The sequence below is a fragment of the Danio rerio genome, chromosome 25, assembly GCF_052040795.2.
Source record: "Danio rerio strain M-AB ecotype USA chromosome 25, GRCz13ab, whole genome shotgun sequence".
NCBI classification, from domain to species: domain Eukaryota; kingdom Metazoa; phylum Chordata; class Actinopteri; order Cypriniformes; family Danionidae; genus Danio; species Danio rerio.
In genome coordinates this window covers 5,196,868-5,210,000 of record NC_141045.1, presented here as the reverse complement: position 1 = coordinate 5,210,000, position 13,133 = coordinate 5,196,868, and the positions used below count along the sequence as shown (strand labels likewise).

Below are 13,133 nucleotides of genomic sequence, written 5' to 3'. Positions count from 1 at the left end.
CGTTAACCCTGAAGCATTGATTTTCCGTCCTCCAAATCATTACTCTCGGAATGGATTGTTGCCCCGGGACAGAGAGAGAAACATGGGGTTTTGTCTTGAGTCAAGGTTCATAAGATCACTCTGCCATACTATTGCTGCAGTTTGTAGTACTCCCATACAGGAAACTAACAAATGCAATTTATATATATGACACAAGTTCATATTAAGATTTCACATATAAATGTATGTCATATATGCAACATACACTCACCGGCCACTTTATTAGGTACACTTGACCAGCTGCTCGTTACCTCAAAGCATGTAGGCATGGTCAAGACGATCTGCTGCAGTTCAAAGCGAGCATCAGAATGGGGAAGAAAGGTGATTGAAGTAACTTTGAACGTGGCATGGTTGTTGGTGCCAGACGGGCTGGTCTGAGTATTTCAGAAACTGCTGATCTACTGAAATTTTCACGCACAACCATCTCTAGGGTTTACAGAGAATGGTCCGAAAAAGAGAAAATATCCAGTGAGCGGCAGTTCTGTGGGCGCAAATGCCTTGTTGATACCAGATGTCAGAGGAGAATGGCCAGACTGGTTCCAGCTGATTGAAAGCCAACAGTAACTCAAATAAGCACTCGTTACAACCGAGGTCTGCAGAAGAGCATCTCTGAACACACAACACATCCAACCTTGAGGCAGATGGGCTACAGCAGCAGAAGGGCACTGAGGCTACAGGCACACCAAAATTAGACAATAGAAGATTAGAGAAACGTTGCCTGGTCTGATGAATCTCGATTTCTGCTGCCACATTCGGATGGTAGGGTCAGAATTTGGCGTCAACAACATGAAAGCATGGATCCATCCTTGTTTAAATGGTTCAGGCTGGTAGTTGTGGTGTAATGGTGTGGGGGATATTTTCTTCGCACACTTTGGGCCCATTTGTACCAATTAAGCATCGTGTCAACGCCACTGCCTACCTGAGTATTGTTGCTGACCCTGTCCATCCCTTCATGACCACAGTGTACCCATCTTCTGATGGCTACTTCCAGCATGATAACACACCATGTCATAAAGCGCGAATCATCTCAGACTGGTTTCTTGAACATGACAATGAGTTCACTGTACTCAAATGGCCTCCACAGTCACCAGAGCTCAATCCAATAGAGCACCTTTGGGATGTGGTGGAACGGGAGATTCACATCATGGATGTGCAGCCGACAAATCTGCAGCAACTGCGTGATGCTATCATGTCAATATGGAGCAAAATCTCTGAGGAACATTTTCAGTATCTTGTTGAATCTACGCCACGAAAGTTTAAGGCAGTTCTGAAGGCAAAAGGGGGTCCAACCCGGTACTAGTAAGGTGTACCTAATAAAGTGGCCGGTGAGTGTATTACCTATTCAAAAACGGATTCCAAATCTTTTTCAATAATAAATACTTTTATTATTCTTTGTTCTTTTAGAAACGTTTTTCAGAAAGTACTCCAAAGTCTGTGGTCTCGACAGTTATTATGCTTTATTATGCAGCCTATTCTTCTTGATGAACTTGGTCCCCAATACTATGAGCAACTTATTCATGAAATATAATACTTCATGATTAGCAATAGAAATACAGCCTATTCTTATATACAATCCTTTGCACGAAATCAAATTGGTTAAAAGAGCGTCTTGTAGTCATATGGTCCCGGTTTGCTAAACTTTGACAAAATTTTTATTCCATGCAAACAAAAATAGTATATATATATATATATATATATATATATATATATATATATATATATATATATATATATAATGTGCTAATCTGCTAACAGTGCGCATCCTACAATAATAGAATGCAAGTGTGCCTTTCCCCGAAAAACATCCTTGTTCCGCTTTACACCGGGAAGACTAAATATTTCATCTCCGCCGCTTAAAGGAGGATGTCATTGACACACATACATGGCCTTGGCTTTGACACAGACACAGAGAAAGCAGAGCGGGGACAGAAAGGGGCAGAGGAAGAGGAGGTGGTGTGTAATTGAGGGTTTGTTGGTGTGTTATCAGTGGTCAGTCCGGTGAACATCCCAGAACATTCCCTCGCCGGAAAACAAAAAAAAAAAACGGATGCTTTTTATTGCTTTGACAATAATGATTCCTGTCTGTTGCGCGCGCGAGAGTGTGTAGTCGCACCAGCCAGGAGCTATTTTTTGCAGCCATTAAATTCTGGAAGGTAAAAATAGCCCGAGTGTGGCAAAATGGAGGGAAGCCCAGGAGAATAAGAGGGAAGGGATGGATTTACAGCAAGAGAGAGAGAGTGGTGGGGGGTAATGGAGGCTGGGTTGGGGAAGGGGAGGAGGATGGAAGAGTATTAAAACCACTTTACATTGAGGAGAAGGAAGGGAATAGAAAAACAAGAGATTATTACAACATGTGAGGAGGTGATGACTTAAAGGAACAGTTCACCTCAAATAAAAATGTATATATATATATATATATATATATATATATATATATATATATATATGGTGCTCAGTATAAAGGAGTATAAAGGAATATTTTTTTCCATTTCTTAGTGAATGTAGGTAATAAACTTACCGGCCACTTTATTAGGTACACCTTACTAGTACCGGATTGGACCCACTTTTGCTTTCAGAGCTGTCTTAATCCTTCCTGGCATAGATTCAACAAGATACTGGAAATATTCCTCAGAGATATTGGTCCATGTTGAGATGATAGCATCACGCATTTGCTGTAGATTTGTCGGCTGCACATCCATGATGTGTTCCACCACATCCCAAAGGTGCTCTATTGGATTGAGTTCAGGTGATTGTGGAGGCCATTTGAGGACAGTGAACTCATTGTCATGTTCAAGAAACCAGTCTGGCCTCTGGCATTAAAGAATTTGTGCCCACAGAACTGCGGCTCACTGGATATTTTCTCTTTTTCAGACAATTTTTTGTAAACCTTAGAGATGGTTGTGCGTGAAAATCCTAGTAGATCAGCAGTTTCTGAATTACTCAGACCAGCCCGTCTGGCACCTTTTACCTTTCTTCCCCATTCTGATGCTCGGTTTGAACTGCAGCAGATTGTCTTGTCCATGTCAACATGCCTAAATGCATTGAGTTGCTGCCATGTGATTGGCAAATTAGAAATTTGCATTAACAAGCAGTTGATAGGTGTACCTAATAAAGTGGCCGGTGAGTGTATATTTTGGTGCTTTTGAACAAAACAGATTTATTGAACGGATATATTTATTAAAGTAACATTTTAGTCACCGAACACCTTTTAAATTCGAAAGATAAAACATTTAAATCTAAGTGAAATGTTGCAAAAAACAAATAAAAATGGCAAACTACAAAATTTGAATTAAATTGCATATATTTTTTGTTTCTCTTGTTTTATCATATAACATATAAATTTGCGCTATATATTTTTTTGAATAGCTATCGTAAGTTATTTAGTTAAATTAGCTCCAGATTTGGCTTCAGTAATGACTAATCTAATGTATTTGCACGAATAAAGCATCTTATAGAAAATATTCATTTATAAGCAATATATTTATGCAAATATGAAACATATTGAAAAAAATCCCCATTTAATAAATAATTCCTTGCACATTTTCATTGTGTGTAACAATTTGACACACTGGTCATATGTAGTTGATGAATTAATGTACAAATAAATAGTTACATAATATTATATTTAAATTTCAGACATTTATATGCAGGTAGGAAATATGAGGCGTATGTTTTCCCCCCAAATATTTATGTTTTTTGCATTATTTGCTTTTATATTTTTCTTTTAAGATAATCTTGTCAGTAAATATTATTAATTGTTACTCCTGTGGTCAGTAAATAGTGTTAATATTATTATTATTATTATTATTCAGTCATTTTCCTTTGGCTTAGTCCCTTATTTATAACAGGTCGCCACAGTGGAATGAACCACCAACTATTCCAGCATATTTTTTACGCAGTGGATGACCTTCCAGCTGCAACCCATCACTGGGATACACCCATTCGCACTCATTTACTCTCATACACTACGGCCAATTTAGTTCATCGGATTCACCCATAGTGCATGTGTTTGGACTTTGGGGAAAACCAGAACACCCGGAGGAAACTCCACACAGAAATCCCAACTGATCCAGTCAGGACTCGAACCAGCAACCTTCTTGCTGTGAGGCCATAGTGCTAACCACTGATTCAACTATTATTTCTTTATTATATTATTGTGTTTTTTAATTGGCTGCGGAAGAAACCATTTTGTCGCCCAATTACTTGCCTAATTAACCTAGTTGAATTGCACTGAATACTAGTATCTTGAAAAATGTCTAGTAAGATATTGTACTGTCACCATGACAAAGACCAAAGAAACTAGTTATTAGAAATGAGTTAAAATTAATATGTTTAAATATGTATTGGAAAAAAAACACTTCAAACAGCGCTAGTTATATATGTGCCTGCCTCCTGAACCCCATAAGAAGTTTGATATGAACTGTTCCCTTCAGATCAGGAGGGAGAGAAGAAGCTTTGAAAAGAATCTGTTTAAGCGGACTTTAATAGCAGGATATTAGAGCGAGGTTCAGCCTCAGAGATGAGGGGATTTGTAAAGAGAGCCAGAAATGAAGAATGTAAGGAAGAGGAGAGGAGACAGAGGGTGAGCGGTGACCCAGAAACTGACACCTCACACACACACACACACACACACGGTGCACTCTCAAATAGAAACAATTAGTCCAGATCTCTCTAACGGCCCTCAATTAAGCCTGAAGAGAGAAAAAGAGGAGGATGAAAACAGCATCGAACACGAAAGAGAGAGAGAGACAGGTGCGCACAGACAGTGTGTTGAGTGAAGACGACAGCAAATCAATGCTTGTGTGCCGGAGAATGTGTGTGTGAGTGTTTACAGGCCTGTTTACGGCTTTAATCGCTACAGGAATGACTGGAGAATTTGTGTTTGAAGTTTAAAATGCTTTTCAAATAGTTTGCACTGTCACCTCACAGCAAGGTTTGAGTCCCGGCGGGGTCAGTTGGCATTTCTGTGTGGAGTTTGCATGTTCTCCAAGTGTTGGCGTGGGTTTCCTCCGGGTGCTCCGGTTTCCCCCACAGTCCAAACACATGCGCTGGGGAAATTGAATAAGCTAAATTGGCCATAGTGTATGTGTTTGAATGCAAGAGTGTATGGGTGTTTCCTAGTACTGGGTTGCAGCTGGGCATCCGCTGTGTTAAACATATGCTGGATAAATTGGCTGTTCATTTCACAGTGGCAACTCCTGATGAATAAAGTTGTTTTCTTAAATATTTTAAAGAACATTTCAGCATTTTTTAAAATTATGATGTCATAAAATTGGCATTAAAATATGCGAATGCAGCTACTGAGATGTAGCCAAAAACCACCTTTAAACTGCTGTCGAAGCCTGGATGAAATCTAAATTTACAATGTTTATAATGCTAGCCCACATTATTAGTCTTAATGTGAAAAGTATTTTGGTCATCTTTAATGAAAATCTACTCAGGAATGACATAATTTCTTTCTGATGATGTCAGTTTGACTGATTGGATGACAAATTATTAGCCACGCCCCTCAAACCATTAGTTTTCTGCTAGAGAAAAAATGAGAGGAGGAACTTAAAAAATGAAGCCCCGCCCCCTACTCATTTACTTTCAGTTAGAAATATGTCATCATACTAAAGTAAAGGTGTACAGCAACTTTCAGTTCACGCTGACTTCAAGTAAGGGATAAAGTACACCCAGGAGGTTTCTATGGCAGAATAATTATTAGCAGAAGCACTGTTGTATAAGATTCAAGGGCTCTATTCTGTGAAAACAATCATCCTGGATGTACTTTATCCAATCGGTAACATCCCGCTCTTCCTCGTGAAACCAATACGGAAGTAACTGAAACTGCAATTCATCAAAAGGCTCCAAAATAGAGCACATTTCTACTGACTTTAATGTTAACATGGGCAAGTTTACAGCAGTAAAAAAGGTGTTTACGGCCTGGTAAAAAAAAACTATTTTGGTGTATATAGCTAATATTACCCGTTCGTGACAACTGTGAGGGGGGTGAACTTTTTTTTTAATAACTGATCTGTTTCATTTACATTAAGTCTGCAGTATTAAGGGCCAGATCTTGCAATTCCAGAAGATTATATATGTCGTACGTAATGGCGATGGTTGGCCCTGCCCATTTGTAGCTTCATTTGCAGTCTTCAGAAACCTATGGGTGACATCACACACACTTTTCACATGGCTACTTGCTTCAAAACATAAAAAGTTAGACAAAAAACATTATTCTGAGCCAAACCAGCTGATGGAGTATACACTAACCTGCGCATTATTCACACACAAGATGGCACCAAACAGTCAAAAACGCGAAGATGACATAAACAAAAACAACTGATGAAATATATACTAACCTGTGCATTATTCAGACACAAGATGGCGCCAAACAGTCAAAAACATGAATGTGGATGTAAGTAATTTGAAGTTCCTGGATGATTTTGTGTTATTCGGTGGTAGTTATCTGAGAATAACAAACCTTGGAATGTTCCAACTGACCAATCAGAAGCGAGTATTCCAGACAACCATGTTATAAGATAAAAAATAGCTAGCATTTATAAAACAGAACGTGTGCAGTATTTGTGTTCTGAGGAAGGGGGCTGATATCCACAACTCAACTCAAACCCTAATAAATCCTGCTGTCTACTAACGTTTACTTCTCCTTCTGTTTCCCTCTCGACTCTTCCTCTCTGCACTTCACTTCTCTCTCTTTCTATGATTGTTTTGTGTCGCTTTTCCTGGTGAAGGGAAGGAAAAATGGTGGTTCTGTCTCTTGCGATCGGATTGGCCGAGCAGGACGACTTTGCCAATCTGCCAGACCTACAGGAAGTACCAGCCAGTCAAGAAACCCCTGAAAAGAGGTACCTGTCAGAGTGTGTGTGCATGCGAATGCTTGTGTGTGTTCAAGAGCTGGATTACACGTTTGACCAACCCACCGCTAGCGTTTGAGCGTCCGCCAGAGAGCACGGCATTGTGGGTAATGTCCAACTTTGGCCACAGGCTCTGGGGCAGCAGATACAGACACTCGCTTTCTCTTTGAAGCCGTAATGAGAGACTGGTTTCTCTCAAGATCTGCTCCAAAAATGCTAGCGAGACGTTATGCTAACGCCTGCCAATGTGGTCAGCCAAAAACTCATAAGTGACTCTTTTGTAGTGCACTTCATAGGAGGCAACATTGCTTGGCGGGAAAACCACCAAAAGAACCAAGTCGTAATTGATTACAGCCAGTTTTGATTTAGCATAATGCTAATTTTAAGATGTGTGACTCTGAATAGGGAAATAAAACACAGATTTGGGTTAAACTGGTTTATCTAGTTAGAATTCATATCAAATGATGTGAAAATGTGATTTGAAAAAGTTAATTTAATTGCTAAAGGTTTGATGTTAGCATGTAGCTAAATACAATAATCATGAGAACAGCTAATTTTGTAGTAGCATGAAGTCATGACCCACAGACTTGGGTTCAGTTGTTGTCAGTTTATCAAGTATTCATACTGAATAATGTGGAAACAATAGTGCGGTTTAAATTTGATTACAAACAGTTTAATGTTAGCAAGTAGCTAAATTGTGATAATCATAACAATAGCTAGTTTTGTAATAGCATGAATTAATTTTCCAAAAATGCTAGTGAGACATCATGCTAACAGCTGGCAAAGCGGTCAGCCAAAAACTCATAAGTGACGCTTTTGTAGTGCACTTCATAGGAGACATTTTTCCGTGGCGGGAAAACCACTAGAAGAACCAAGTAGTAATTAATTACAGCCTGTTTTGATTTTAGCATAATGCTAATTTTGAGATGTGTGACTCTGAATAGGGAAATAAAACACAGATTTGGGTTAAATTGTTGTCAGTGGGTTTATCTAGTAAGTATTCATATAAAATTATATGAAAAAGAGGTGCAGTTTGATTGCTAAAGGTTTTATGTTAGCATGTTGCTAAATACAATAATCATAAGAACAGCTAACTTTGTAGTAGCATGAAGTCATGACGCACAGGTTTGGGGTCAGTTGTTGTGTCGAGTATTAATACAATATGATGTGAAAATGTGGTGCAGTTGTCATTTGACTACTTTACATTTGATGTTAGCATGTTGCTAAATAGCAATTATCATAAGAACAGAAAGTTTTGTAGTAGCATGAAGCCTTGACGCACAGATTTGGGTTAAATTGTTGTCTGTTTATCTAGTAAGTACTCATACAAAGTAATGTGGAAGAGTGCGGTTTTATTTGCTTTCAGTTTGATGTTAGCACATAGCTAAATTGCGATAATCCTAACAACAGCTAGTTTTGTAGTGGAATTCATTTGCCAAAAATGCTATTGAGACGTAATGCTAATGGCTGCCACAGTGGTCAGCCAAAAACTCATAAGTGACTCTTTTGTAGTGCACTTTATAGAAGGCAACTTTGCGTGGGGGGAAACCACATAAAAGAAGAACCAAGTCGTAATTGATTACAGCCAGTTTTGATTTTAGCATAATGTAAATTTTAAGATGCAAGACGCACAGATTTAGGTTAAGTTGTTGTAAGTAGTAAATAACTATTATAATGGAACTTTTCAATATAAATGCTAAATTATGCTATTTAGATGCTAATAATCTAAATTAAATAGTAGATTTGTAGCTGTTTTTATGACAGTAGAACTACATGTAAAATGGGCTTTCTAATATTTTTTATATAGTGTAATGTTAGCATGTTCTCATCTTCGAAATTGTGATATTCTAATTATCACAATTAAGAAAAAAATTAATTAAACTATTTATTATTATTACTATTATTCACTGTGATGATTCATGAGACATTGTCAATGATAATAGGAATATAAAAAAATTATAATAAATATTATTAAAAAAATTTATATTATGAAAATAAATAATTAATAATAAAATTCATTCAGTTCAATTATTGATTACATATTAAAAAAAGCAAAAAACGAAATAAATTACCCAATAAAATACATTTTTTAAAAATAAAATTAAATATTTACAAAGTGTAACATACAACATTTATTTAGTTAAAATTAGCATATTTTAAAGCTTAGTAGCATGTTAGCACAAATTTAAGAATACACAGTACAAGCAAGTTTTGTGGAAAAAAACTTGTTTTTAACAAGCATAAAAAAAACATAAAAAAACATTAAAAAAACTGTTTTATATTTATCGTTTTTAATAAGCAATCATATATTTGCATATCATATATTTATTAAAATAGAACTGAAGGCAGAATTATTAGCCCCCTGAATTATTAGACCCCCTGTTTATTTCTGTTTACACATTTCTAAACATAATGGTTTTAATAACTCATCTCTAATAACTGATTTATTTTATCTTTGCCATGATGACAGTAAATAATATTTGACTCGATATTTTTCAAGACACTTCTATACAGCTTAAAGTGACATTTAAAGCCCTAACTAGATTAATTAGGTTAAATAGGCAGGTTAGGGTAATTAGGCAAGTCATTGTATAACGATGGTTTATTCTAAAGACAATCTAAAAATGAATACAGCTTAAAGGGGCTACAAATTTTGACCTTAAAATGGTGTTAAAAAATTAAAAGCTGCTTTTATTCCAGCTGAAATAAAACAAGTAAGACTTTCTCTAGAAGAAAAAATATTATCAGACATACTGTACAAATTTCCTTGCTCTGTTAAATATAATATGGGAAAAATTAAAAAAAGAAAATTAAAAAAATCAAAGGGGGCTAATAATTCAAACTTGAACTGTATATTTGCTCTATATTTCCTCCATCAGCTTGTCACAGTTTTTCTTATAAAGGATGTCATGTTCTTGATGAATGCAGTCTAGGTAGGAGTCTCGTTTGGTTGTTCGGCTGTATGTCGTTAATAAGAAATAAGCTCATTAATCATGCTAATGAGACAGGCCAGATCTCAGCCAATCAGCTGTGAGATGCTTTGTTTGGTTTTGTTTTATTGGCATCTTTATCTTGGTTTGTTGTTGTTGTTGTTTTATTTTCTGATTTGAGCGTCAGATCTTGTATCTTTGCTTTCCAGTTGAACATCTTTTAAGCTTTATAGTGCATATTTAGAATTGTGTATTGGTATTCATTCATTTAAGTTCCTTTGGCTTAGTCTCTTTATTACTCCGGGGTCGCCACAGCGGAATGAACCGCCAAACCGCCACATTCCAGTGGATGTTTTACACAGCAGATGCCCTTCCAGCTGCAACCCAGTACTGCCAAACATCCATACACACTCACGTTCACACTCATACATTTAGTTTATTCAATTCACCCATAGTGCATGTCTTAAGACTGTGGGGGAAACCGGAGCACCCGGAGGAAACCCACGTCAACACGAGGAGAACATGCAAACTCTACACAAAAACGCCAACTGTGTAACTTTTTATTCTATAGATTGATTCCTGATATAGACACTGATTAATTAGCTTGTTGTTCTCTGGATAACTGGAGGGAGATCCTCCATGGTGGTGAATGTGTTCTGCTGTGGATAATGGCAGAAGTGTGTTTGATGACTGATCAGATGAATTTGAGACGCAGCAGCCGTGAGGGTCTGTGTGATGTTCGGTCTGTGTGTGTGTGTGTGTGTGGTTTAGTGTTGTGCCAGATTCATTTACAGACGCATGAGTCAAGTGGCCTGAGTCTCCTGAGACACACACACACGCACACTTATCGGAAACGCACACACATACACACACCCAGTCGATGGCTCTTCAAACAGTGGGAATAAACCGGAATAAACGCACCTGTAGTTTCTGTGCTGCTGGCGCCTCCTCTGGTCAAGTCAAGTAGTGTCGGTTTTTAACAACAAAGAAACTTTATTAAACCAAATATTTTAGAAATTTAAATACCTCCGTTTTCTCCGGGTGCTCCCGTCACACTTTAAAGACATGCAGTATAGGTGAATTTAAATAAGCTGAATTGGCCGTAGTGTATGAGCGTGAATAAGTGTGTATGTTTCCCGGTGTTGGGTTGCTGTTGGAAGGGCATCCACTTTGTAAAACAGATGCTGGATAAGTTGGTGGTTCATTCTGCTGTGGCGACCCCTGATGAATAAAGGGAATAAGCCGAAAAGAAAAGGAATGAATGAACAGTATCATTGTGTATTTAATGATCAATTCTTTCAACCAAGTATCTGATTTATTAGTTGAACTGTAATGTAGTTGAATTTAGCATTTTGTACATTCAACTTTAGCACTTATACCCTAAATCAGTGTTTCCCAACACTGTTCCTGAAGGCACAGCAACAGTACACATTTCCAACCGAATCAAACACAACTGAATCGACTCAGAACATCAGGCGAGACTGCAAAACCCAACATGAACGGGTCAGATAAAGGAGACACCCAAAATATGTACTCTTGGTGTGTCTCCAGGAACAGGGTTGCGAAGCGCTGTGCTAAAAACTGTAGTTATTTTCCATATAGACTGAATAACTAGTTTTGAATTGTAGTGGGCCGCTGTCTCGCAGTGTAAAGCTCTTGACAGTGTGTTCTGTGGATCTCAGCGGCGTCTGCTGATCTTTCCTCAAGCTCCTCCTGACTCCTTCACTGTTTCTCTGATGTTCCGGAAGGTTTCTCTCCTCGCTTTTTCTCTCTTTTTCTGTGGTTAATGAGGGCTGGAGTAAAACTGTGGCCCACCAAACACACACACACACACACACACACATACACACACACACACACTCACACAAATGCAATTAACTCAGGCAGGAGGAGCTGGCGGCTAATAAGCAGAAGACGCAGAGTCTGAATGGCCAAGCCTGCGAGCTGTTGGCACAATCTCCTGACCCGTTCACCGCTTGGGCCTCGTGATTACCCACAATCCCCCACTGAATGAGAATCACACAGGCGGAGCGACACAACTGAGCTGCGCTCCTCAAGATATAACGCCAATATTGCAAACCATCTCAGAGATGGAGATAGCGTGTGTGTACAGACTCACACACACACACATACACATGCTCACACAGTAATGCATTTAAAAATGCACACACACACACACGCATATACTGTACAAGCACAAAAACACTCATGGACATAAACACACGCACAAATGAACACACAAACATGCACACACACGAACACACTTGTGCGCACACAAACATGCTCAAACACACAAACGCATGCAAAAGCACAGACAAACACACACACACACACACAAACACTCAACATTCAGAAGCACAAGCATACACACAAAATTGTGCATATTCACGAGCGTATAAACACACATTTAATAGCACACAACCACACATGCACAAACACACATGCACAAGCATACACACATACAGAAACACACATGTAATAGCACACCAACACACATGCACAAACACACACACACAAGCATACACACATACAGAAACACACATGTAATAGCACACCAACACACATGCACAAACACACACACAAGCATACACACATACAGAAACACACATGTAATAACACACCAACACACATGCACAAACACACACACACAAGCATACACACATACAGAAACACACATGTAATAGCACACCAACACACATGCACAAACACACACACAAGCATACACACATACAGAGACACACATGTAATAACACACCAACACACATGCACAAACACACACGCACAAGCATACACACATACAAAAACACACATGTAATAACACACCTACACACATGCACAAACACACATGCGCAAACATATGTAATAGCACACAAACACACATGCACAAACACACACGCACAAGCATACACACATGCGCAAACACAAATGTAATAGCACACCAACACACATGCACAAACACACACGCACAAGCATACACACCTGTGCAAACATACATGTAATAGCACAAAAACACACGCACATGCATACACACATGCACAAACACACACAAACTTGTGCACATTGACAAGCATGCAAACACACATGCACAAAAACACATGAACAAGCATACACACATGCACAAACACACATGCAAATACACAAACAAACACACATGCACAAAAACACACAAACAAGCATTCACACATGCACAAACACACATGCAAATACACAAACAAACACACATGCACAAAAACACACAAACAAGCATTCACACATGCACAAACACACATGCAAATACACAAACAAACACACATGCACAAAAACACAC

General features: G+C 38.3%; 1 protein-coding gene across 43 annotated transcripts in view; it reads left to right on the top strand.

Annotated features, from left to right (window-relative positions):
* The window catches only part of syt7a (synaptotagmin VIIa), a 214,020-nt gene that overhangs the window by 167,760 nt on the left and 33,127 nt on the right, over nt 1-13,133 (top strand). For 15 of the 43 annotated variants that reach the window (XR_015525952.1, XR_015525956.1, XR_015525954.1 and 12 more), the window contains one exon: nt 6,774-6,887. The exons of the other annotated variants lie outside the window; for them this stretch is intronic. Coding sequence is in view for 8 of the 15 variants with exons in the window: in XM_087311450.1 (XP_087167576.1) it covers nt 6,774-6,887 (114 nt within the window). In the remaining 7 variants the exon portion in view is untranslated. The remainder of the gene's footprint in view (nt 1-6,773; nt 6,888-13,133) is intronic. 43 annotated transcript variants of the gene reach the window in all.